The sequence below is a fragment of the Passer domesticus genome, chromosome 4 (assembly GCF_036417665.1).
Source record: "Passer domesticus isolate bPasDom1 chromosome 4, bPasDom1.hap1, whole genome shotgun sequence".
In the NCBI taxonomy this organism is placed as follows: Eukaryota; Metazoa; Chordata; class Aves; order Passeriformes; family Passeridae; genus Passer; species Passer domesticus.
This window is the reverse complement of record NC_087477.1, coordinates 43475990-43502890: the sequence shown is the minus strand read 5'-3', so window position 1 is coordinate 43502890 and position 26901 is coordinate 43475990. Positions and strand designations below refer to the sequence as shown.

Genomic DNA, 26901 nt, shown 5'->3' with positions numbered 1-26901 from the left:
CAGCTTTTCATTGCACTGTTGTGAAGAAAATAAAATCTCTAACATGAACCCACACTTTGAGAAGTGGGTATGATTTCCAATCCAGTGCCTTCATTTAACACCTTATTTTACAAATCTAGTTTTGTATTTCCAAAACAGCCTTAAAAAAAAAAAGAAAAAAAAAGCTGTGAAATTCAGAAATGCCAAGGTCATTGCTACATAATTACAAGTGATCAGTTGATCAGTCTCATAACATTCTCCTAATGCTGGTAAATATTTAGGACCTAAATTCACTGGAACTTTGAGTTCATTGTTTGGGGTACTATTTAGATTGTTCTTTTACACAAATACACATTGGATGCAATAAGCAAATAAGTATAACATTTATCTGTATCTAATATTGCAGCTTTTGAAAGGTGTGAAATGAAAATACCTTGAAAGAGATGTTGGGTTTGGGAATGGCTGATACCGTGCCATGAAGAAGCTTATATTAGCAGAATATTTTTTTTAAATTTAGGTGAACTTTTCTTCCTTTCCTTCAACTAAATTGTGCATGAAAAAAAAATCAATATTTCTGTGAGCAGCTTTAATTAAAATGAGAATTGATTTAAATATTAAGCATACAGTTCTAAAGCCCTGGGATAATACAAGTGGAGAAAACCTTTTCAAAGTAACCATGCAGAAGGTATGGTTAAACCATAGGAAGCCATGACATATGGTCCAGGATTTTTATTTTCTTATTTTGTTTCCTTATTTGTTTTGAAACATAGCAGAAGTTTACAGGTTTGCAAGACTAAGTAACAGTTTTACATATCAAGTAAAAATATTTGGCATTTTTCCCAAGTGTCTGGCTGACTAACACTACAAAAATAATGTTTTCCCATTGATGGTATTTATTTCCAATATTCTTGAATTTTCTAATATTTTTGAGAATATAAAGTACAATCTAATGAAGATTAAGATAACATCAAATAATGCATTTAGCCTGGCTTTGTATTTTATCTCAGGATGATTTCTATGTTAATTATAGGAAATATTTTTGTGATAGGGATAATAAAACAAAAATTCTAGACAAGTGCTTGAGCAGATAGAATTGTAATGGCACACTGTGTTTTGTGCTCTCTTTCTGGCTGAGTCTGGGATTATTTTTTGTTCAGGAAAGTAGATTAGTTAGAAGAAACAGCTCATTCTGTTACCCTTGATCCCTTGTGTACTCCTCTCATGAGAGCATTGAATAAAATTTTTCTCACCTGGCTCAAAAGCCTTAAGTGCTGGGCTCTGACATGAAAGAAGGCAACACAATCAGTACTGCTTGCTGCTGGCACACGCTTATATTAGAGGAAACAGCAGGGGCCATCATTATGTTTTATATAGAGTTTGACTCCATTTTGTCCTACAGGTGTGCTCTGAAATTGTCTTCAGAGGGCTCAGGCAGATGAATACCTAGTTTCTGCATTCTGTTGAAGTAAAGTGAAATAAAACTTGCAGATAATGAACTGTTATCTCCAGTGGCCTGAAAGCAGCAATTTAGCAATGAATTTTACTTGTATAAATGCTCTTGGATTTCAAAAAGCTGATATAGTTTTTAGCCTTTACTACTTGCTTAAAGGATGTGGTGTATATCTAAAGGTCTTGATCTCACACAATTTAATGTATCTGTTTTGATCATCTACATTTCTAGTCATCAGCTTTAATCGTCAGGTCTCTGAGGAAAACCAGATATAAATAACAACAACAATAATAACAATAATAATAATCACAATAATCACAATGATTATTATTATTATTACTTTTATGGTTTTGTAATTGCCCAAAATGTTAAAAGAAAAAAAAAAAAGGAACTAATGGGTAGAATTGTGAGAAGCAAAAATTATTATATTTCTCGTGCTTTATTCAGGCATCATTTAAATGCCTAGTAGTGTTTTCTCCTCTAGGTCTCTATTTCTCTAATAAGATATAAAGCCTTTGAATCTCCTATTGTAAATGATGGACCAATAACTGTGTGCTGAAGTAGCTTTAGCTTAAATAGTTGCATTCCAATAAGAGAGAATATAATCCAAAACCCCAGAGCAGAAGATGTTCTGCATACAGCCCAGCCACACTGAGCACAGCTGGAGGTACCCTGGTGTCCTTATAGAACAAGGTGGGAAATTTGTACCTTTTTAAAGAAGTATTTGTAATCTGCAATCTAAAACCATGAAGGGAATCCATGCACCATCTATCTGGTTTTTTAAAATCAGATAGCCAGATTTTAATACTGCTGCAAGCAGCAACAGTCACACTTTGAGCTATGTGCGCATTCTCTTTCTGTGGAATCCCTTTCACTGACAAGTGTTACTGGTCAAATCCATCCGAGGGCATCTCACCATCAAGTAAGATATAAGACTGGGTAATTTTTACTAAAAGTAAGCAAGTCATAAGATTTTTCTCAGATGTTTTCTTCATGGCTGCATTACAGAAGTCATGGAAAATCAAGGTGAGACAGGCAATTCTCCAAAAAGTTTTAAAATACTTTTTTTTTTGCTTTAAATGAGTTTGGTGTTTCTTTTGGCATAAGATTTCCATTTTGGTCACATGGTTTTAGTTGCATGTGTTACTGTATGTGTTTTAAAAATGTTGCATCTTGGCTGCAATGATGCACAGATTTTTCTTTTCGGGAAAGTTCTCCTCTCCTGTTTATGTCCTCATGAGACAAAAAAAACCAAACCACAAAATCCTTTGACAAGCTGCCACCTTTAGGCAGTTATTATTCCCTGCATGCTTATTGCATGTACATAATTTTTATTTCTTCTTTACAGCATCCGCATGTGGTTTAACAAACCCCCAAATGGTCTGAAACTTGTGACATGTTTGGACAAAATACAGCTGTGAGAAAGCTTTGGCTCAAAAAGTTGGTGCAGTACAAAAAAAATAAAAATAGCAGGCTTCAAAAAGCAGACCTCATAAATCAGAGGTTTCATAGGTGAAGTCTTCTGGGATACTGATCTAAAAAAAGCTGCTGAGGAAATCTGGCAGTTCCCTAGCAATGCAGTATTTAGAACTGAAGTGTAAACAATACTATTCTGGGGGAAGGAAGGCAGAGTAGTGAAAAAATCAGGTATGTTTCACCAGTAATTTTTAATTCTCTAGTGCAGGAAAGAACTAGTACTGGAAATTCAAAAGAAATCAGATTATTGAAGATGATCTAGACTTAGAAAGGTATAGATCAGACATGCTGACCAAAATCAAATAACCAAAGAATACAACCAAGGTGGCCCTTAGCAAGGGGTATCAAGGGGAAAAAGAAATTGCTGGACGCATAATTTAAAAGAAAGGACAAAATTAGGCTTTAAATGTCTTGTGAATGCTCTGCAGTGTAATAGCATTTAAGAGTTTATAATAATCTTTATCTGGATGTTTTCTCTCAAAAGTTCAAGATGATCAGCTGGCCAACATAACAGCAACAAATAGAGGCAAGTAGGTAAAAAACATTTTGGGATACATGTAAACAAATCCAACATCTTTCTACTGCTTTGGCCCAATGATCTTCACCTGAGAGTGCCTCAAACATCTGGCTAAGTCAATTACAGAGTTTAATGATTATCTTTGCACACTGTCAGGTTCATGAATACTCAACCTACTTTCCTGACAGTTTCTATAAATTTAAATTAGTGAAAAGGGAAGTTAAAAACTAGGAAAAAATGCTGAGAACATGCTAAAACAATAACACAGTAACTTTAGTGAGTTGCTTGCTCTACTTTCTCAAAATAGAGTTCAAAAGGTAACTTGATTATAGCTTATAAGCACTTTCCTGCAGAGTTACTTCTGCTGGGTACTAATGGGATATTTAATATAGCAGAGAAAGATGTAATATGAAACAGCAATGAGGAGCTGAAAGCCAGGTAAGCACAAACAAGAAATAATGCGTGACTTTCTAGTTGCAGGGATAGTTAGTCAGTAGAATGAATGACCAGAGGAAACACTATATAAACTATGCTTTACACATATACAGTTTGGGCTCATCTGGAGAAAATTTCTGTAGAATTATGTGTGCTAGATTCCTTCCCCCTTCCACTCAGCTATTGTTTGAAGACTTAAAATGTATAAATTCTTCTAAGTTATCCGCATGGCCAAAAATGGCATAAGTACACTCTCCATTGGGAACCATGATGGCACATGGAAGCCCTAGGCTACATCTCAGAACAGAGAATATATATTTATTACTTACTGCCGATCAGAATTTGAATACTTTACAGCTAAGACATGCACACCCTTTTTGGATTATAATGAGCTTATAAAAGCCAGAAATGTATTTTTTCATGTAAACATATATAGTTAGTGGCACGGCAAACACTGAAATGCAGAATTGCATCCATTCACAGCATAGATGTCACTGGGAATTTGGGAAATCTCTGCTCCTTTATTTTAAAGACTGAAAACATCATAATACTCCCTCCAAAAATCATGGGCTTTTTCAGTGTGGAATTTAAAAGTCCTTTTCAGCAACAGTCCAACTCAGTACATGAAACTGCAAGCTAAAGTATAGCACAGCCCACCTAGCAACTTCGTGGGTATTGCTACTCAATAGTTCAAAAGTTGTCAATTAAAAGTGTGAACAAGAGATGAAGAAAAGATACGGGCATCTTCAGGTGTGAATGTGCAATATATTTGGAACCAGCAGGCAAGGCTGGTGTATAAATAGAACAAACAGGTTTAATCAAATCAAAATAGAGCTATTGAAAGTTTACATTGAAGTAGAATTTACTGTGATAAGAGCTCTGATAATGTCTATTAACCAGACCACTGAGGCAGAAAGAAATCTTTTTTCCCTTGCATATACCTCAGGAACTTAAATATAAGGGTTATACTATGAAGCATGATAAAGGGGTTACTGAACACTAGCAAAGGTTGTGACTTCATGGGAGTGGTCCTTCCCTTGGAAACAGCCAACAAACCCTGTTTGTTTCAGCTGTGTATTGCAGCTTTTCCTAAGACCAACCAGCAGCAATAGGCAGATCACTCAGGTTTTGTTTCTCCTCCTCATCCAAAGTTTTGAGAATGAAACCAAAGGATGTCCAAGTCGAGCAGTATTTATTTAATTGGTTTTATGTTTGGGTTTTTTTCTCCCCACTTTGACAGGTGCTATCTGCAAAATACTTAATTCCTTCATTAGCTGGCAAGGCAATGTTTACTCTAACATCACACTAACAACAGTCAGCAGGTTTGAAAAATCTTTATGCAAATAGAGGAACTAATTTATTGTCTTTACAAGGGTCCTGTAAAAGACCCTTGTAAATGCTTAACTACCTATAAGGGATATTGAAGACTTCCATTTCAGTAGTGCTGCACTACTCTTACCCCCGTTCAAAACCATTAGTATTTCCCTGGGACACAGATTAAGAACTACATATAGAAGAAACAGTAATGCTTTTCTCTCAGAAGTCTCCACCTTTTAGTTTTGTTGAGATTCCACTTTTGTGTATAGTTCAAAAAACCCAGCAAATCTTGGGGATCCTAGATGTACTTTTCATAAATTGATATATTGGTAAACAGAAAATTTGAATACAATTGCCAATAGCAACCTCTCTTTCCATTTTTGTGAAGGCTACAGTTTTGTCAAAACACTGCATTACACTAATAAGCAGTTTCAAATGATCAATGCAAACCAATTAAATGTGACTCCACATCTCTAGACAACAAGCAGAGAGTTACATTTAAGTTGAAATTTTATTCAGCAAGGACACGTGCCCCTCTTCCACATGGCCTATAAAATTAACTGGGTACAATATGCCCCATGCAGATTGGCAGTTCCCTCTCTGTAGGGGCCCCAAAAAATACAATCAGCAGGCACTTTGAAAGCTCCAAAGTGTGTTGGAACAATGTACTTGGCTATATTTCAAGATCGGCAAAATTACACGTGACATAGGAGCTGATCATTCAAAATCTCCCCATGTGGCGTGGCCAGTGATTATGTGCTGCATATTCCATTTCCTCTGCCACCCTGAGACTCACTGATGGCTAGAACAAGGCCACTGGAAGATGCAGCACACCACAGGCACAGAGAAAACATTTGCCATTATTCGTGTGCTTTGTTTCCTCATGCTCCTGCTGTTGTGTGCTGTCCAGTGATTTTCATAAAAGCTCATGGGCTTTCCATGGCATGAAGCTGCTCTCAAATGCAGTCACTGTGCTTGCTAGTGCTCTTAGGAGGGGCACAGACTTAGCTGATGTTGCCACCTAAAACAGAGCCAGGCCTTTCCCCCCAGCAGGGGAATAAATACAAGTTTTGCATTTGTTTGGAGCAGCAAAACAGACCCGTGCACAGTTCTGAGGCTGCTAAGCCTCCAGTGGTTTCCTAATTGGGTTTATCTTGTGGGCCACAGAGGGTGAGTATTCCTCATTTGTGAGATGACAGGACAGCCATTAGGCTTGCCTTAATAAAGACCTGCCACTTTATACATGGAGTTAAAGTAGAAATCCCTACTTTCAGCATTCCTTTGTATGTTTAATGTCAGTATCCTTGCCATCTATTTGGTTGGTAAATTCCCCAAACAACAGGCACAAAAAGCTGGGCTGCCCTCACACAACACTTCTAAAGAGATCTCAGGCTTTGTCATAAAGACTCTGCACACCAGCAATGCCTCTGAAGCTCATATGTGACCCTCCCACAGCTTCTTGACTAAGGTCATCAAGGGATGCTCATTTGCTCCCTAATGATTGAGAGAGCAACCTTAGAGGGGTTCCTGTCACTTGTGCAGAGACTAGAGGTGAAACTGAGTCACATAATCCTCACTGGGCTCTAAATCCTTTTATCCTTTTTTTTTTTTTTTTTGAGAGTAAAGGTACTGCATCAATTTAGATGTTTCATCCAGGCAATTTGATTAGACAACAAATACAGCTGAGCCAAAAAACGTGGGTAGCAGGCTTCCTAGTGTCCCTGACTACTCATGTATAGAAGCAATGAGAAGATTCCTTCTTTGTATTGTGTTGTATCACCAGCTCCTTATTTCTCTGTCTCCCAAAAAAAAAAAAAGAAAAAAAAGCAAATTAATGAAACAGAAAAACCTAATATTCACATATTCTCGATTTAGGTACCTAATCTAGATGTCTGCAATAGGAAGCTCATGTTCCTGTGTTTCCAGTGAAACTTACAAGGATTATTCTAAATATCACCATTCTATTGAAAAGCTCTACTGACAATAGAGAGCTGTAATAGGGTTCTTGGAGTTAGCTTCTATATATGCACTCCCAGAAGTTCTAACCAGCCATTATAAAATGCTGGAGACTGCTGAAGACTGATGTTTACATTTTTACTCATAGTCACCAAATATTCTTGCTAGCATCCTATTTTAAGTCTGCCAGATTGCTTTCAATTTGGCTCAAGATAATCTGTTTGATGAAAACAACCATCTCAGCATTCCTGTGATGTTTCTTCTTTTTTGCTTCTCTCCACTTATGGCCTCCCTTATTACATGCCACGTGTATTTTCCTAGAGATAGAATTGCTGTTTAGGAAGCATTGCAGTCTCCTTGTGTTGGAAACCATACAAGGTCTTCCCCGGAGTTACATTTAAATCAAGTATATTGCTTAAAAAAGATCAACTGAGTTAACTTTGGAGTTTTTTTAAAATACATATTGAGTAGTATGAGTTATTCACATTTAGGTTTTAAAATATTTGGTTGCACATAACTATTTTAACAGCAAGTCATAAAAGAATGTAAGAATAACAGTGCAGTAGTTTATATGTTCTTTTTAAGAATAATTGGTTTCTGGAGGCATTCAGACCAGGAGCAGGTGTCTTATGCTAGTATTTTGTTCAGTTCCTTGTTGGGTCCCTCTGTGAAAATTAAGAGTAGGAAATAGTAGGGAAAAAAAGGAATGATTCACAGGTAGTAATTGCTTCCCTAAGGACACAGCAAGAGTATTAGGGTTGTCTTGAAATTATGTTGGGGTCTGCAAGTGAAAAATGCCATGAGCTGCTCTGACTTAGCTGAAGAAATTTTTGAGTTTCAGCGAGTTCCCTGACGATTTTATTTTTTTTTTAAACATTTTTCTTTCTTTAGTAGAACACACCATTTCAGTACAAGGGATCGATGAATGAAGAAGATTACATCTTGTGCAATACTTTTCCTCTGGGGAAGGTTATACAATTATGACTTTGATGCTGCAATCAGATTTGACAGCATGAAATTCTAGCTAGCACACAGATGGGCAACAATACAAAACTTTAGAAGAGGAAAATAGATTTGTTTTGGACTCTTCTTTAAAAAAGCACTGCACTGTCCTGCACAGACATTTTCATCAGCCAATTTATCCTAAGACTAAAGAAAAGCCATCAAGAAAAATTGCTATGTTGTCTTTCAGTATGCTGGACAGTCAGCACTGCTAGAGATGGACCATCAGTGTTTACTGGTCATTCTTCCAGATTTAATGCATCAAGATTCAAATAGCTAAATATATTTTGGTTCTGGCAGACGTGTGAAATACTTTGATTTTTTTTTGCTTCCTTTCTAGAATATACCCTTCCAATATTACAAGGAGTTAATGGAATTTCCTTTTGTTTAATATTCTTTCAAAATATGACATAATATAAATTATCCTAAGGAAGCAAAAAAAGCCTCACTGGTACAGGAATTTCAGAGATCAGTTTTATAGACTCAGGGAACATTGATTTTTTATTGCATTATTTCAACAGAAAGATAGCAAGTATGTTGTCCTGATGTACAAGATTAACTGAAAATGGTGCCCATTATTCTCTAATTTCATCAGCACCTGGAAGAGATAGTGCTGTTACTTTTTTTTTCTCTTTTATTGTTACTTACACATCTTTTCCACAGAATCTTTTTTTCTTGCCTTCACAAATTCTGTAGGTTTTCTTAGTGATCAAAAATCAACTTGCCATGACTCAATCTTGATGTCTTTGATTCAAATCCTTTACTGTGATCCAGCTGCTGGGTTTAGTGCTTGCAGCTTCAACTGGACTCCATGACTACTCCGTTCACCTTAACAGAAGTGAGAAGAGAAAAAACAGAAAGCACTTTAAGATTGATTCAGGATTTTAGCATTTGTCCACTTAAAATCTTCCTGTACTCATGTTGTTTTTAATAGGCAATAACAAAATATTTAGTTGTTTCATAAATGCAGACTACAACATATCTCATCCTGTTATTACAACAAAACTGCTGACAATATGGTTTATGAAAAACTGTACTGAATTGCTAACAGCAAAAATATTCAGCATCCATGCTGTATACTAATCACTTTTAAAATGTAAGCAATTTCATTTTCACAGGACAGCTGATATAAATATCTCTCTCACACTAATTAACAAATATTCTGAGGAAAAGATATACTTTACCACAATTTATCTTCCAAATGAATACAAAACCATTTTTTGTTTAGCTTTACTTGAATTTCACAGATAATCCTATTACATATTATCCTTTTACATTCTAAAATTTTCAATACTTGTGGTAAAGGTAGAATGGTTATTAAAAAATCTCTTTTTTTAAAATATAATTTTGAGTAATAGTGCATGTCATTAGCCAAATCTAACATTTCTTTAGCCTGGGCAGTGAGGTAACACTCAGAAAGAAGACACATACATTAATAATTTTTTACATATTTTTACTATTACTCAGATCTAAAATAAAAACAGTTTTCTTGTGCTTAGTTAAAACTGAAAGCTAAATAGCACCAACTTGACATGCAAATGATTAAATTATCTCAGACCACAGAGGAAACATGAAACAAAGGGTGCAAAATCCCAAATCCGTGTGAGTCTTCAGTTCAAAGTCAAAGGGTCACTAAAAACACAGCTTTTTAAAACCACTTCTTGCACAATTTTTGGGTACATTAACATATAAAGCTATTGGAGAAGAATAATTATATTTGCAACTCTTACAGGAAAAGGTCTGAAGGAAACCATTTTCTGATCAGTATTTCCTTCAGTGTCGTCCTGGCATCCCTTGCAATAAGATTTCCCTTGTATTTTATGGACAATTGGTGCTTCAAGTCATTGACAGTTCATATGATTTAGTGGCTATCTCGCAGTTATAGATCTCTAATGACTGTTTAATGCACAGTGTCTGACATCAGAATGTACTTTAAACAGAGTAACTTCCAGTAATAGAGATTATTAAAATGAAAGATCATGAACCAGGAATATTGAGCATCTGATAATTGCACACTTTGTCTTGAATACTGTTAAACCTAAAGTAGTTATGTTATTTTTGATTAACCTTCCTTTGACTGATATGCAAATAAAGGCTGTTGCATTGAAGACTGTTTTATTTCACCTGTAGTAGACAGCTTTTGATATCACCTAACATTTTTGGGAGCAGTGCAGCTCTTCCTCAACCAGTCTGTTCCTGCAACATTACTCATCCACAATAGGCTGAAAAATGGGGACTACTGACGGGTCCTTAATAAAACTGTGTTTGCTGCTCTCAGGGTGGAAAGCAGCAGCTATTTCTGATGAAGTTAAGATAATCAATCTCCCACTCAACTCCCTAAAACCTTCCATGATCTGCACAGAGGGAGAACAGGAGCGAACATGCATTTGCATAACAGCCACTGGGATCAGAGAAAAAAAATACCAGCCTCAAAGCCTTGTGCTTGTGGTTGATGGCCACACCAACTGTTTTTTCTGTCATCTTCTGGGAAACAGAAATTCAAGCTCTGTATCAGAATCCTGTTCCAAGTTACACATAAATTCACATTTTGCTGCACAAATTTAGATAGGGTAGAATTTAAGTGCCTCTGGGTATAAGAAGCACCTAACAATGTAATACAGTTTCTTTGCCAATATCTAAAATAAAAGTAGTGGATATTTTCCAGAGCAATAAATCTTCACACGCATCAACACAATAGTACAAACAGATGTTTGTGATAGTCCCAGAAGTAATTATCAAATCCACATTTGTTATTTTATTTAGCTGAGGTGCTGGAGTTTCCCTCAGTTTACTGGTGAAGAACAATGATGACTATCCCTTCCAGAACATGACATCTTTGCCTATTGAAAGAATGGTCAGAATGATCCCAAAATAGTTATTTGTATGGCAAGAACATGTATGTGTTATGTATGTAGACTGATAACTTTTGTTTGTAATCAACTTAGTAGCATATGAAACACTGGTAATTGGAAAGGGCTCATAATTCAGTACCTAAATATGGCTTCAAATGGAAAGAAGAAAAGAAGATTGTTTTCCTTGAATGATTCTGACTCAGGCATGGGCAAATATGCATACAGAGAGTATGTGATCAAAGCTTGTTATCATAACTGATGAACAGAAAGAATTCTGGTTTGAATATGTGAACTACACACCTCTGTGTTAGCCATGCTTGGCTTGTTAGATTTCACTTAATTTCACTTATGTAGAGGAATAGGTGAAGGTCAGTGATTTACACAGGATTTTTAATTTCAGATTCTCCCTTAAATCCCTTCATTGAAGCAGTGTATGGAAAATATACTGATACACAATGCTATAGAATGTGTCAAAACAACATTAAAAGCAAAGGGAACAAAAATATAGTTTAACGATTTGACAAGCTTGAAAAGCTCTTCTTGAAGTATTTTTTTCCTTCCTATCATAACCTTTCCACTAAACCATTCATAGATTTTCAGTCCCCAAAGTTTATCTTATAATTAATGTGAAGTTTTGCCAGGAGCAATAATGCTCCTTTCCCTTGCTCATCCAAGAAATTCTGTTTAAAGTCTCTGAAATTTTTCCAACTAAGTCTAGGGACTGAAATCAGAGAAGATAAAACCCTTGTCCTTTTCATTTTCCTCTAAATTTCTAGCTACCTGCTAAAAGTTTGTTGCACTCAGAAGCCTCAATTAATTGAGAAAGGGGTTTCATTGCCTAAGAGGAAGTTTGAGGTAATTAAGAGATGTTAATATGCACTGAAAATGCTCATAAGTCTTCTCTTTTTTCCTTCTGAGACACACTATCTTTTTCAGTGCATATTAACATCTTTTAATTACCTCAAACTTCCCCTTAGACAATGAAGCCTCCCTCTCAACTACCCCATTACTATAAGCATACCTAATAAGCTTAGCTTACACAGACACCTTTTTTTTTATTTTTTGCAGCTTGTTCCACCATTCTTTCAGATGAAGGTAGTACTTCACCTTATAACAGATTTGCTTTCTGGTTCCATGTCACCTGTACAAATGGAGTAACATATTGCCAGTCCTTAGCTGAGCAGGACTCATCCTTGATTTCAGTGATATCTCTGTCTACCACACCAGCCATGTAAAAAAAGCACCTTTCAGGCAAGAATGTTTTCTATCTACACTAAGCCTTTAAATTTTCAAACCTTGTTTCCCCTCTTCTTTGTTCATAGAGATAGGGAAAAAAACAGTGCTCCAAAGGTGGTATGATGCAGTTCATAGTCCTGGGACTGAAAAAGGCAAAAAATGCATTAAAAAAAGGCTGGTGTATTAAAATGACAAAGACTCTCAGCTTTGGTAATTTACTATAATGATAGTCAGGTGTCTGCATGAGTCTGTGAAGTGAACAAAGATATTTTAGTGTGACATTCATCCTATTGTCTCTGCAAAGGTGTGTTGATAATTTGAATGTTATTTAGCAATTACAGATCTTTCATTTTAAAATAAAATGGAAGTTGTGGATGTAGATGATGAAGCCTTCTGGTATATGCAGATAGTTGTGATTTATGCTTTATTTTGGTGCAAGAGTGAACAGAATAGCAAGAACCTCAGGAAGAAATATTCAGGCACATTCAAGGCATTCCTAGAATGAAAGATTCATCTGAATGAACTCATCCAACTCCAGGGAAAACATATAATCATATTTTGTAGAATTAAATTATAGCCTCACTGATTACTATCTTATGGTTAGGACAAAAAAGATAGAACATCTTTCTCTCTTAGTATTCAATTTCTTTCAGACTCTGAATCTAGTTTGACTGCACTTAACAGCATGTCTCTGCTAACAAAGATGAAGAATTGCAACAAACATTTATCTGAAAATATTTTTACATAATTCATATTCTAATGTTTACTTGGTTCCTTATGTCCTGAGTTCTTCAAACAATCTAGAGCTGTCCACGTGTTTTAAGCCAGACATATACCCCAATATACAAAGCTATGCATAATTCTATGGTTTGAGGTCATAGAATAATGTTATGAAAATGCACTTATTGCACCATCTTCCTACATGCCCAATGCTGGTATAATATTCTTTGCATATATTTAATTTTGTAATTCATTTAACTTTACTGTAAGAAATAATATAAGCAACTTTCATCCTTTTTATTCATCAACTTCCGCAAAGCAGGCTTCAGGTCAAATAGTGGCTCTATGCAAGGTGGGCTTTGAAGATAACTATTTAATTTTCTCTTCCTTTTCTCTTGACCCCATTGAAATACAAAAAAGCTTAACATTAAAAACTGTGTAGCTCAGCAGCTGCATGTTAACACAATGTTTTGAAATATGGTGTAACAGTAGTACAGTAAGAATAAATGTATTTAGAGTCTATGCTTTTTGACACTCCTACCCTCCCACATAGGGAATGTTAAATGTGGGATTTATGCATGTTAAAACATTCACTCCAAAATACATCCTAGTTCTCAAGGTGAAACAAAAAGCACTCTCTAAAAAACTGTCTTGCTTTTTGTTGGATGTCTAGGGGTACAGGACACTTAGCAGAGGGGCCAGAATATTATTGAACTATTCTCAGAAGATATTGACCTTCTGCAGCACCTACTGAATATTCTCAGAAGGAATGGAAACTAATGAGGAGGTATGAAACTGTGGTCTCCGTAAATAAATCCTTCTGCTGCGTCTACTTGCTGCTCAATTTCTAATCTTAAAAAGCATGGGGAGAAAGGAGGCAGAAAGCAAAAAGAGCAGGCATAGTTACCATTTGGCCAGCTTGCAATTTATAATGTCAGCAGCTAAGCTTTGCACAGACCATTGGCACCGACATGGTACATAAGATTGGTCTCCTATTCCCTTCTTAATATTACCTCTCAGAGCCCAACAGTCAAAAGTTAATAACAGGTTAACAAAATGGTTTATACATAAAGACTTGTGCCAGCCCTAAATGCACAAGGTATCTAGTGACCAATGTGACTATTTATTATAATTCTATGCTTTGAATAAAGTATTTGTTCTTCATGAATGATTAATTCTCCCTTTATTCAGCTCTGACTCTCAAACACCAGATCACAGACTGTTCTTCTTACCTCTCTTATAGTTCTTAGAGGATTTATTGCAGTGGTACACTTTACCATTGAAAGCTGTTTTTCTTTTGCATTTCCTCTTTTTCTTATTCTACTCCCTTACGTTAAAACCCCGTTTCTCCTCCCCCCAGTGTTTTACCAGTACCTAAACATTCTCCTCTGTTGCCCCTTTTCCTACGCTGTCATGCTTTTATGCCCTTGCATTTCTAATATTTCCCCCCTCCTTGTTTCCTTTTATTCTCTGTGGAGGGGCTTGTATTATCACACAAAAAACAAAGCTGCCAGAGCCCTCTCCAGGTCTGCAAGCTCTTGGGCTTCTTTGAGCTTTTTGTCCCAGAAATCTTCAGGACCTGTGTTTTCCCCTTCTTTGGGACATATTCCCTGAGTTATATGAGATGAATAGCCCATTCATAAGTGTATAAAATCTGTATGTTAAATCATAATGTGTTTTTAAGATGAAGACGAGAGTAAAAAAAATAAAGAAGTAAATAAGAGATCTGAAAGTTCCTGAAAGCAACTTTAACTTCGAGTCTTAAAAGAAAATCAACTACAAATTGAATACTGGACAAACTAGTAGTTCCCATTTCCACTATGAAACTCCCAGCTTTTATGTTACTTTTATGAAAGGCTCTTCTGTCATAAAGCAACATTACATAGCATCAGTAGATTTTTTTTGGAATAGCAGTGCTAACGTATTTTGTACCAAGGCTTTGTAGGAAAAAGTCACAGCAGAGAGTGGCTCCCATCAGCTTCAGATCTCTGCTGTCCTTTTTTTTTTTTTTCAGGCCCTTCCTCCTAGGTTTTCATCTCATCTGTAGTATTATAGCAGTATTTCAAAGGAAAATTAGTGAAAAAGCACTGCCTTATACAAGACATAAAGCTTAAGGGAACATGGAATTCTGTGCAGTTAATTTTTTTGGTTGTGCCCTCTTTGGATTGCTTATACAGGATGAAAACATTCAATGGAGCAGGTAATAGAGAGAAATGGTATGCATATGCAAACAACATTATAAAAAGGAATGCAGGAGCAGTACCCACTTGGCAACAGCCACATTAAGTACTACAGGCTGCTTCTTACTATTGTCAGAAGAAATAGAATAGCATAATATTTAAGAATATTATAAAAAGAAATGATTTTTTTGAAAGTTGGTCTTTAACTGCAGAACAGGATTATTTTTTTCCTTCAGTGCCTCAGTGGAAGCTGTTGATTCTTAAGTCCTTTCCAAGTTGAACCATTCTATAATTCTATGATACTCCTTCTGAGTGTCATGAGATTTTGAGATCATGAACAGAGGTTGACTGAATTAAATTTGCTTTTGGCATCTCCCATCTATGAATTAAAGGACTTGACCAAGAATCTTCTGAAATTTCACCAAAACCTGAAAGCGAAGGGGATGCTGCCCTCATGACCCAGTATCTAAAGTAGCTGTGTCATTCCAGACACTGTTGAAATAGGCATTACCTAATAATTCTGTAGATGTGAACTCTGTGGGAGCTGGTCCATTCTGAGCAGGAAAATGCTATTCTGACTGGAAGAGAAGACATACCGTTTTGCTTCTGATGGCAAAATGAAAAGGCATTGAATATGACAAAATAGAAGGCAGAGTCTTGGTGACAGAAAAATAAGCTATTAGTCCCTTATTACATTAAAGTTCTTTACAAAGACTTGTGATAAATGGGTGATTTTTTTATTCCCAGGTTTTTATAACATGTATATCAGGTATAGATGACCTAATTTTTTTACAGTAGCACTTAGGTGCAAAGAATGATTCTTCACATTACTGCAATGCAGATGTATTTACAGGATTGCCAGGATGCTGCAGGTGTAGTCTTAGAAGGAATTCAGATTGATTCAGTACAGTTAGCATCTTTGTGACACCCCAGAACAGACTGAATTTGAAAAGTTGAGGTGTCACAAAGGTTTTATATATTTTTAATGCGTAACCTGAATATTCAGATATAATCAAGATGATACATAATTTATTGCACAAAATTCTAACGAAGATATTCTAAACATGCTTTCCTGGATGGGCGTATGGAAATAAAGGGTGCTTTATCTTATCTTTTTGAAGTCCTATAGTCACCTATATGTTGCAAAAGTGTCCCTAGATGTAAAGAGAAACAAGGGGACCCACTAAATCATGCTGCTAGCACTGTTGTGTTAGAGTGTGTAACTGAGTTGTCCTGAAACTGAGTTATTCAGGTACTGAATTTAGATAGTGAGATACTGAAATTACTCTCTACTAATAGATTTGCCACAATATTTCATGATAATAGCCCAGAGCTGAATCAATTTTCCTTGTGCATATTTAAGCCTATTAACGAATGTAAATTCATATACATAGACTAACAGAATATTTGAAAGGGATTTTTATCTAGACCTTATGAACCTCTGCTAGTTGATGTGCTTTTGCTTTGATGGATTTGGAGCTAGACTGATTAGCACCTTCATATCTACCCATTAAAGACTGCAGACATGATTTTAATATCTTTTTTAGGGTTGTTTTTTTTTTTTTCCTGCAGGGAAATTAGAATTGCTGATTGTCTCTTCTAAGATAACTCACTGTAAAATCAGGTTAAATATGGAATAAAAATCAAATTATTATTAACATTTTTTCTTTTCGCTATGAAAACAAAATACTATTTAAAAAAAGACTGAAAAAGTAACATACAGGGGCTGTCAGCTAAAAAAGAATCACCTGTGTGTACTTTATTAGTTATGGTGGAGGATATTAAAATGTTAGATTATTGAATACATTATTTATTAATGCAGTCAAGCAAAGTCATGGTTGTCACATATCTGTCACCATTGGAAACCAGGCAAAGAGAAAGCTCACCAAAACTCTGGCACTTGTCAAAAGGATTTATATGAACAATGGAATAGTAGGGATTAGGGAAAACTGTCCAGCCTACTCCAGCTCTAGAAAATGGTGGTATTCCCTTGAAAGGAGAACAAAGGGGACACCTGCCAAATCAAGACTTCAAGAATTCTTATTTCAAGGCTCTCAAGTCTCTCTAGTGCTTGGGGAGAGAACGAAAGAGCGAGGTGTAAGTTTCATAACAGAAGTCTGTAAAACCAGGCAAGGGACTGTGACACAACTGCACAAAGAGAAAGGAGTTTCTGTGAGCTCACAGAGGGGAGAGGAGGGAACATGACTGACCTGTCTGAAATGATCAGAACAGATAAGGGAAATTGCATGGAGAGCATATACAGATATTTTGCACTTCTTTTGTGATTTTTCCTTTTGAGCGAGACATGATTATTTCAAGATTTAATCATATAATTATCAGAAATAATAAAAAAAAGAATTATCCTCAAAGCCTTGAATTATTTGCTTCACTTGATTTGTCCTGTAGAACTGATTTATGAACCCCAAGTGTCCATAAGGTGGTAGCAGTGAAAAATGGAAAAATGCTGCACTTGTGATACTGTCAACAGTGACCCTTAGGATGTACAGGAGCATGGTAACTAAACCACAGTTTTGGGAAGCAGTAATGTCCAGAAATAGAAGGAAATTTATGTTGTGAATACATGTCTAAATATAAAAAAAAGTCATGGTGAGGGAGCTCAACTTAGATTTGTAGCAGTGCTATTACTTATTTTTAAAGCCAGTGGCAAACTGACCTTGAAGTGCAGCCTGAATTTTCTTTTGTTTAATTTCTAGTTTTAATTTCTAGTAATCTAAAATCATCCTCACTTTATATTTCATACCTTTCATTCAATGCTTACAAGATTCACAGTAAAAAGCAAGAAAGTCAACAAAAGTTATCAACAAAAGTGTTGATGTCCCTTAGTTGAAAATAATTGAAGTGACAGAATGGCTGAGACAGAAAACCTTTTATGGATCACAAAAGATTTGAGCTTTGGTAGTGTTTGTTTTAAGGCAGATTGGAAATGAAAAGAGGGGCAAACAGTTTATTTTTTTGATATACATGTAAAAGAAAAATTAATTTCAGCTACAAAGAAGAATGAAGCAGGATGATGGCTGTACTTCCCTCATGGCAACCTACAGAGAAAGCAACCAACACTCAGAGAAATAGGCTGATGTCTTCCAAAGAACAGAGCAACTTGTGGAACCCCATAATTCCAAGGATGTTAGAATGTATTTTTCTTGAGATAATTCTCTGCACAACACACAATTTTTTTAGAGGAAATTCTCCCCCCACCCCCCCTAAAAAAATTGCTTGGGAACTCTTATCTAATCACAGCATGGAAAAAAAGTTGGCTAGCAGGTAAAAAATAAAATAAACCAGCACAAGTATATTCAGAGTTATGATCTTCAAATAAATATGAGATCTATGTGAAACAAAAATAATAATTAGTTTTACTGTAAAGACACTGCCCTCCTGTACAGCTTGGGATCAAGCTGTCTCCTTGAGCCATACCATGTGGTGAGGAATTGCTTGACAAGGTTTTCTTCTAACAACATCCTCATTCAGTTGTTTACCCAAAGGCATGACAAAACAAGCTAGGCAGAGTGTGATTTGCTAGGAAGAGCAAATCCTTTAGAAGATTTTTTTCCAGCAAACTCTCTAAGATCCTTGAATAATTACTGAAATAAGCAAAAAAAGGCATAATATTTCCTCAATTTCAAGCATAAAAAGAGCTATAAGACTGGAATTATGCAGCATGTTGGTTTTGCAGAAACTGCTAAAGTGAATACTGTATTGTTTATTAACGCATAACATTCTGTAGAAACTCTGTTGCTACCAATTAATCCCAGTGGAATGGAATTCATTGTTTTATTTAATGAAACAGGATAGGCAAGGCATTCAAAAATTACTTTCTCCATCTTGAACAAGTGAGATATGCAATATGTAGAAGTGCAGTAAAATTCCGAACATCATTCACAGAAGTGGGATCAAGTTTCTGTCAGAGGCAATAGAAAACCATCACCACTAACCATAACATAGTTCAAACTAGACTTGGACATTCACAGGGCAAACCAGGCTAACACTGCATATCCATTTTCCCAGGAAACTGTCCTCTGTTCTAAAACCCCATAAAATGATGTTGATACAAAGCAGATGACAGCACTTTAATGGTTTAAGATTCTTGAAATTGTAGTGGTGTTGCTCTGAGATGTTTGACAAAGTACAAGAAAACACACAGCCCTATTAGCCCATAAAAAATGGAAAGTTTTCAAGCTAGGACATTAAGTGCAAGAATTCTGATGGGGTTATTTTAGTTTTTAAATCCCCAACAACACAAAATTGATAAAGAACATTAAATTGCCTTGATATAATTCACTATCAGATTCAGCACATTGAGTGCGAAACTTACAATTAAGGATCTTGAGAAAAGATTACTCCTACATGACTGATGATTAACAAACAAGTTGAACTAAAAACTCCTGCTTATTAGTTAAACTGACGGAGAAATACAATTTCCAGAAAGATAGAAATATCATTAACCTTAAAGTAGAATTGGAGGTGAGGTTTAAAGCATATGAGCTGGTTTTCTTCCTTTTTAAATAAAAACTAGATTAGGTAAAAATTACACCAGTTTTTGTCTGTGAGTATTTGGAATTACTTGAATCACTGTAGTTTTATATGCCAATAAAGTTCAACATCATAATTCACACTTTGGTAAAATATAAGTTTTAGCTTTTGATTTCAGTCAAAATCCCTCCAGGAAGATAGAATCAAAACCCTCAACTAGAATCTCAAAAATTATATCTGATCTAGTACAAACTCATATAGAAAAATAATAAAAAAATTACATAATAGGAGACTTACAGGAGGTTATCTTAAACCCAGTCATCACTACAGTGAATATTCTTAATGTCAATTATTGAGGGACCAGAACAAAACAGGCTTTGATACACAGCTGAGGACTCCATTGTAAACTCAGTAAGGTCCCCTCAATTACTGATATCCCCAAAGCAGCAGGAATCTGTTCAGATAAGAATTCTCAGTAAAGCACTGTAGAATTGTTTTTTATATCTCTAACCAGAAAATAAGTGTAATATCTAGGAGAAATTCCTTGAAAAGTGATTCCTATACAGAGAACAAGAAGCATTGCTTTTTGAAACCTCTCTGCTGCAAACAGGTCCTTACGTACTATCATTATTCACAGACTTTACTGGCAAATCTAGAAAAACAGAAGACATTAAATATTGAGGTACTAACAGGTTTGCATAGAGAGTTATAAAGAGTAAGTTATCCACAAGAATCTGATTTTCTTTCATGATTTCTTCATTACTTGAAGCATCACATATCCTAACTCTTAAAAAAAAGCAAAAAACAACACACCAACCAAAAGCCACAACAAAAAAAAAAAACCAGCTGTCAAGACAAAGTTTGGTTGAATATTGACATCCCCCACACTGTGCCTCTGGTTAACTGTTACCAGAGTTTATCTCTATTTCTGTAATTTTTTGTCTTAATGAAGTTTCATACCTTCTCCTTAAAATGATCCACCTCAAACTCAGAATGATCAGTGCACTTTCAGCTATACTGTGTGTGTGGAGAGACTTTATAACAATGTAATGGAGAATTGTATAAACAAGTAGAAAGATTTGCACAAAGTTACTGTATGTGTCTCATCCTAAAGGAAAACAAACAAACATCCCTTAGATGTGGCATGGGAGCAAGACAGGTTCACATGTGTACCATTATTTAATATTTTAAATAATGAAAGAGATGAACATATAGAGAGCAAACAGGCAAGGTTTGTGTAGTAGCTTCAAAGATGTTCAACATGGCGTTGACATCTAGGACAAATTCTGGTATTATAATGAACAAAAAACTTCAAAGCAGATTATAGATTGTTGCAAAACTCCCCCAATAAACATATGAGGAAGAGGTTATTATTTTATTCCCGTTGATATTGGTGGGATCTCACTGGGCCATAAGACTGGGTGTGTTTGAAACATGTTCTTAAAGGAAACAGCCAATAGACAGTCCAGAAGAAAAAGAGTGAGAAGCATGAGAGGTTTATAATGTAAGAAGACAGCTTATTTTCTTTGGAAAAAAAGAAGACAGATTCTTGGAAAAGAATTATTTAGATGAGAGGAGAAGCATTTGTTGTTAGTTCTTCAGAAATGAAAAGCAGAAAAGGTCAAAATATTAGGGCTGTTAGTGTTCTCAGATCTCAAACAGCAGCGTGGGTAGAGAAGAATCAGCAGCCAGCTCTATCCCAAAGGTAAGCATTAGAAAATAATGCCTGATGCCTACTCCACAGCAACACTCAGTATGAACAGACCGGAGCAGATTTTTAGTTGGTGGCTTGGTTTTTTCTGCTTTTATAGCAACTGGAGCTGAGACTGTCAGGCACACACTGCATCCAATGCTGTCAGAGAGGAGGAGCTGGAATTCCACAGATGCCTGCATGGCTCAGGGGCAGGTCCACCAGCTGCCAGAATTCAGCCAACACAAGGCCTGAGCTACACTTTCATTCTGTTTCTTTCCAGGCTTACAGAGACATTACACTGCTGTAATTTGCTCTTAAACCCTCAGACTGCATGTAACTAATCTCATACCATATCTATCTAGAATGCCTTTGCAGAATTCCAAGCTGCACCTTCAATTGTGGTGCCAGGAAATTTTGAAACTGAAGATCTTCTCTCAGAAGTGGGGGAAGTGGCTGGAGGACAGAAAGAGGCAGAAGATGTAGCCACTGATTCAAGTTATTCCCTGATACTTGACACAATTTCTATTCATTTATTATCTCTTGTAAGGACTAAAAATTTGCCTCCATGAATTCCTTTTAGGTTACAATTCTGTTTTTGCTCCAGGTAACAAAACTCCCCTAGAATCACTAGGAAGGGCTAAGTTAAGATGAAGGCCCAACGATGTCAGTTGCCTTATAAAAGGCCAAGAAAGTTCACTATAATTTCCATGAATGGAGAGTTAATTATGGATTTGGGTCAGTACAGCCAGTTTTTGCTTCTTTTTATTTCAAGACTTTCAAGAATTCTGTCTCCTATTAGGCTGAATAAAAACACAAGTACACAAAGCTGGATTTTGTGTCTTTTAGAATTCCAGATCTCATTTGAAGCAGTCTAGATTCAGTTCACAAGCAGCAGCTCTGACAATTAAGAGACCTCATTGCTTCTATTACAAATGCTGTGTGGTATTCTTTTCAGAGTTATTCTTAAGGAACATATTTGCAACATATTTTGGCCTCTTAAAAGAGATGACCAAGCAACTATTTACATTCAGTTTAAGTTCTCTTCCCCATCAGGCATCTTCCGAGATATGTAATTTTTTTTCCAGGATCACAGTTTAGGAGAAAGCTCTATTGTCCTTCTTGAGTTACAGCCTTAGAAAAGCAAAGTGCCTTGAAATTACATCTGATTTTTCCTTAGTCAGCTTCTAGAGAGCTGCTCTGTCCCCTCCCCAACCTCTTTCAGGTCTGACACCTTGCTCAGAGTAATGAGTCTGGTTTAGGATTGCTTCTTCTTTGCTGTCCACTTCTCAGTTCACACAACCCACCAAAAATTCACTTACATCATCAACACAAAACAAAAATATCAACCAGAAACTCCATCTGTCTTTCTACGAAACAGTTTTTAAAGCAATGTCAGTTCTAAGTGAGAAGGGCTGCTACAACACAGGGATCCACAGTTTGTTCTTACGATAGGACAGAAAAGAAAGTGGTATAATTCATCATAGCAAAAATGAAGGCCAAGGGAATAAACTTAATTCCTTTAGGTATTAAACACTAATGAAGGGAAAAAGCTATAAAACAGGATTGCCTTGAGAATAAATGAACATATGGTGGTTATTTCCAAGATTGGGACAGGTATAAGGAGAAATTTTCTACCATGATGGAAAAAAGCAGTGGAACCCTCTATCTTTTAGAAATGGTAGGGGTCAGAAAACTAATTATGGTCAAGATGCAAGATGTACTTGCTACTTCTCTGGATGTACTATTATAACATTACTGCATGTGACAAGAGGGCAGTGGAAAATGCCTGTCCAAACCTACAAAGCTGCTTTATTACTAACAGAGCTCAAATGAGAAATAGAGTCTGTTGTGAAGAGCAGCCCACAAACAATACCCAAAAAGTATTCAGTGCTCTAAAAATGTGGATACCCTATGCATCTGACAAACTGGATCTAAGTTATTTTATCCATCATAAACCTCAGCAGCACATTTGAATTCTTGCACCAAAGAGATTGTGTCCTTTGGTTTAAAGAAATTAGTAATTTATGTGTATGTGCATATTTGTAACATTATCCTCACAATAAAATTTAGAAATATTATGCATATCTCCAAAGCAAGAAGTAGCATTTGCTGGTTTAAAATGAAAGCTATTTGGATATTATTCATAAGATTATTATACACCTTAAATTGAGATTGTTCTTCATTTAAGGCCTTCATAAGGTCTTAAAATTCAAGGAGATGGCTCTTTCAGTATGATTTAAACAAGCACGTTTCATTGAAGAAATCCTAGAGACTATTTGTACTGCTTCAAAAATCTCATGGTCCTCATTGTAGAACCCTTGCCTCAAATTTCTTGACCAACTTGTTTGAAGTCAGTTTCCTAGAATCCATTTTACTTGCCCATAGCAGAATGAAAGGAATCATCTCCATGACTAGTTTCTTATCTGTACAGAAACAAAGTTGTCTTTGATAAACTTTCACAGCCAGAACAGGTATAAGCATATTCATAGCAAGTTGTCATTAAAATTGATGGTAAGAGGAGAAGATACTATTCTAGATAAGAAAGGTACAAGAAGGACATAGATATACATATACACACACACACATACATATTAAAGAATATAATGAACAAACTATCATCTCACAGGTACTAGATTAGGTTAATAAAGAAAAATTGACACTATTACATTTTATGCATTTTCTGCCATGTGGATAAGTAAAGAAGACTATCATCTCCAGCTCTGCCAATATGAAACATTTTAAATGCATTTTAATTTTTAACAAGAATAAATTACTGAGAAGTTCCCATATCTGCTCTGAAAGCAGAACATATGCCTTAGGAGGATGAATAACATCTGATGAAAACACCAGCCAAAAAGCCACAGAACTTCAAAGCTTAAAATGGTTTTAATACGTTAAATAAAAGAAACAGCCACACAGTGTAGAGAGAAAATAACTTTCAGTTAGGGCAGATAATTTCCTTGGGAGCAAGGATTGGCCTCAGTGCTGTTGTTACATTACACAGCATGTATGTATTTTAATTAACTCTGGCTGTGATACATCTCAAATGTAGGACAGATCATTTAGCGTATCCACAGAACAGGGTGCCCTGGGAGACACAATCCTTCACAAAATTAACCAAATTGTGCCCAACCGTGAAAAAGGTCATTTAAGCAATAGATGTGTTTCAATCACAAAGTACACTATGTGAAAAATGTTCTGTTTAAATGCCTTCATTGCCAATCAAAGAGAAGTGAGCATGCCTGCTTTGGGACTGCCTTGGATGGCAGGAACACCCTTAATTTGTCTGTAGGGAGCAAGTGAATGAAAGCAGGCTACAACCTGGAGCAGGAACACACCTTACAATACTCCAAAAGCTTGGAGTGTACAATCAGAACATGATTTGGAAGGTGTTTCATTGAAATTGTATTTACTACCAATGCAATCTCTTCCAACCACTTAACTGTAGATTATACAAAAGTGATAGAAGTTAGGACAAATTTACACTTCTGCAAACCAGCTTCTACAAATTTGTAAAGCATTTTTGGGCACTGGAGTCACGAAGACAGAGAGCAACACAAAACAAATTTGCAGAAAGAAAATAGTTAGAAAGCAAGATGAAATAATAATAATAATCTCCAGACTTACAATACCAAAAGCAATTATTGCAAATCAGGAGGCTCGACACTAACCACTATTTTTTTTTTTTTTTTTTGCTACAGGAACTAGAGAATCAGCTTTCTGAAACAATAATTTAGTTCTAAAATACTGTTCCATTCCTCAGTCCTAAATCCGAAAGGTGTAAAATACATACTAATTCTCTGACTCCAGCACTAGGACAAGCTTAAGCAACTACAGTAATCTACTGAAACAGTAATGAGAGGCTATATATCAGGAATTTTATAACCTTAAAAAATTCTTCATTTGCCCCTTCCCCATAAGTTAGAGGTGAAATATTACATTTTAAGTGTTTCTAGCTGATACACTTGCAGTCTTCAGATGCAAACTCCCCTCAGAAACAGGGATTTCTGAGCAAGTTTTGAAAACCACTCCTTTTAATGTCTTGAGAAAAACCCAGAAAAACCTGCTATGGAGAAAACCAATATTTTTTGAAAACCGATTTCTATGTGCAACCTTCCAGTTATTTTTCCTTGCTTGGCAAGATGATTGGGAGAGGGGTGGTATAACACCCTGTGAATACCCTCTACCACTGACTTTCTGAGTGTCTTTTCCTACAGAGCCTAGTCTCACAGCTTGGCAGCTCCGAAGAGAATTCAGATGGTCCTTGCCTGTTGCTGGGCATGCATGGGACTGGGCTTTCCAACAGCAGAGCAGTTCCCTGCCTGCTGTACTGATTGACTAAAAAGCTGAATACTGGCACAGTCTTTCACCACTTCCAAACTGATGTTTTTTTCTTTGCATCCATTGACAATTCCCCATATTCAGGAGGTAATGTTTTATTTAAAATACTATCCTCCTTGAGTTAAAAAAAAAAAAAAAATCACAATAGCCAGTAATTTGAAAAGCATTTCCTTTTCCCCAGGCATCTGACATTTTTAGCTCTTATTCCTTAGATATTCTTCACATCTTTATTTTTCTGCAAGTGATTAACCTTTCAGAGCTCTAGAGAATAAATTGTTTACTTCTGCTTAGAAGGAAGGGAATAAATAAAAAATAACCTAAAAAAAATCTATTTCTCATTGCTTTATTCCTTTTTTCTTGCCTTATTTCTCAAGGGATGAACATTTGCAACATTGTCAAACTTTTAGACTACTTTTTTTTTTTTTCAAACTGTTCTACCATAGCTGTTCAAAATAGCATATTTGTTTGCAGATCTATGCCCAAATCACATGCTGCAAAGCAATGCTGTTTTAATGGAGGACTGAAACACTTTCTGTAGATTGCACCTTCCCTGCATCATAAAATCTTTCTGTGGAATCATTCAACAGTTTTTCATTTGTGGAATGCTCACTAATGAAGCTTTAAGTAATGCACAGCAAATTTAAGCCCACTGTCTGCAGTTACCTTTCACATTTGTCTTTGAGGAAATCTGTAGACTGAAAGCTTTCTCCACATCATATTGTGATTTTAGATCACAAACCAATATTTTTTTTTTGTCCTAAAATTAATTCTTTATAATGGCAGGTGGAAAACAGAAGACTTTTATTCTGTTTGCTGAGTTTTTCCATGGTTTATAAGACTACTAAAGAAGGTGGCAATCAGCACAGTCAGTGCTATGCCTTAGTCTTTCAGTTTCGGCTTGTGGAGACCCTCTGATGTGACTGTATCACTAAATTGTAGCTTTCCCACTTTCAGAGCAGCCTTTCTGAAGCTTTTCACTGAATTAAGTAACTGGAATGGAATCAGAGCAGCCTTAAGCCAGCCCTCCTACCAAAGTTATTAAAATAAAATCTGTAATTTCTCTCCTGTGTGAATCTGACTGGTGGCTCTTTATATACCAAAAATGAAAATTCACTTGCAAAGAATAAAGCTATATAGTCCCATAAAAACCCCAAACATCATACTGTTTTCTAGGTACTGCAAAGCTCCCTTCAGGAGATATGCCTTTTGCTGTTGCATTTGCAAAAAATATTTTGTCCTCTACAACCAAGCCATTG

The 26901-nt window shown here is 35.9% G+C and overlaps 1 protein-coding gene across 7 annotated transcripts in view; it reads right to left on the bottom strand.

Moving 5' to 3' along the window:
* Positions 1 to 26901, bottom strand: part of RXFP1 (relaxin family peptide receptor 1) — a 100458-nt gene that overhangs the window by 52930 nt on the left and 20627 nt on the right. For 6 of the 7 annotated variants that reach the window (XM_064417517.1, XM_064417521.1, XM_064417508.1 and 3 more), the window contains one exon: positions 8781 to 8960. Coding sequence is in view for 1 of the 7 variants with exons in the window: in XM_064417521.1 (XP_064273591.1) it covers positions 8781 to 8784 (4 nt within the window). In the remaining 6 variants the exon portion in view is untranslated. Of the gene's footprint in view, positions 1 to 8780; positions 8961 to 15631; positions 15699 to 26901 lie in introns of all 7 variants that reach the window. The other variant, XM_064417511.1, reaches the window with a different exon arrangement.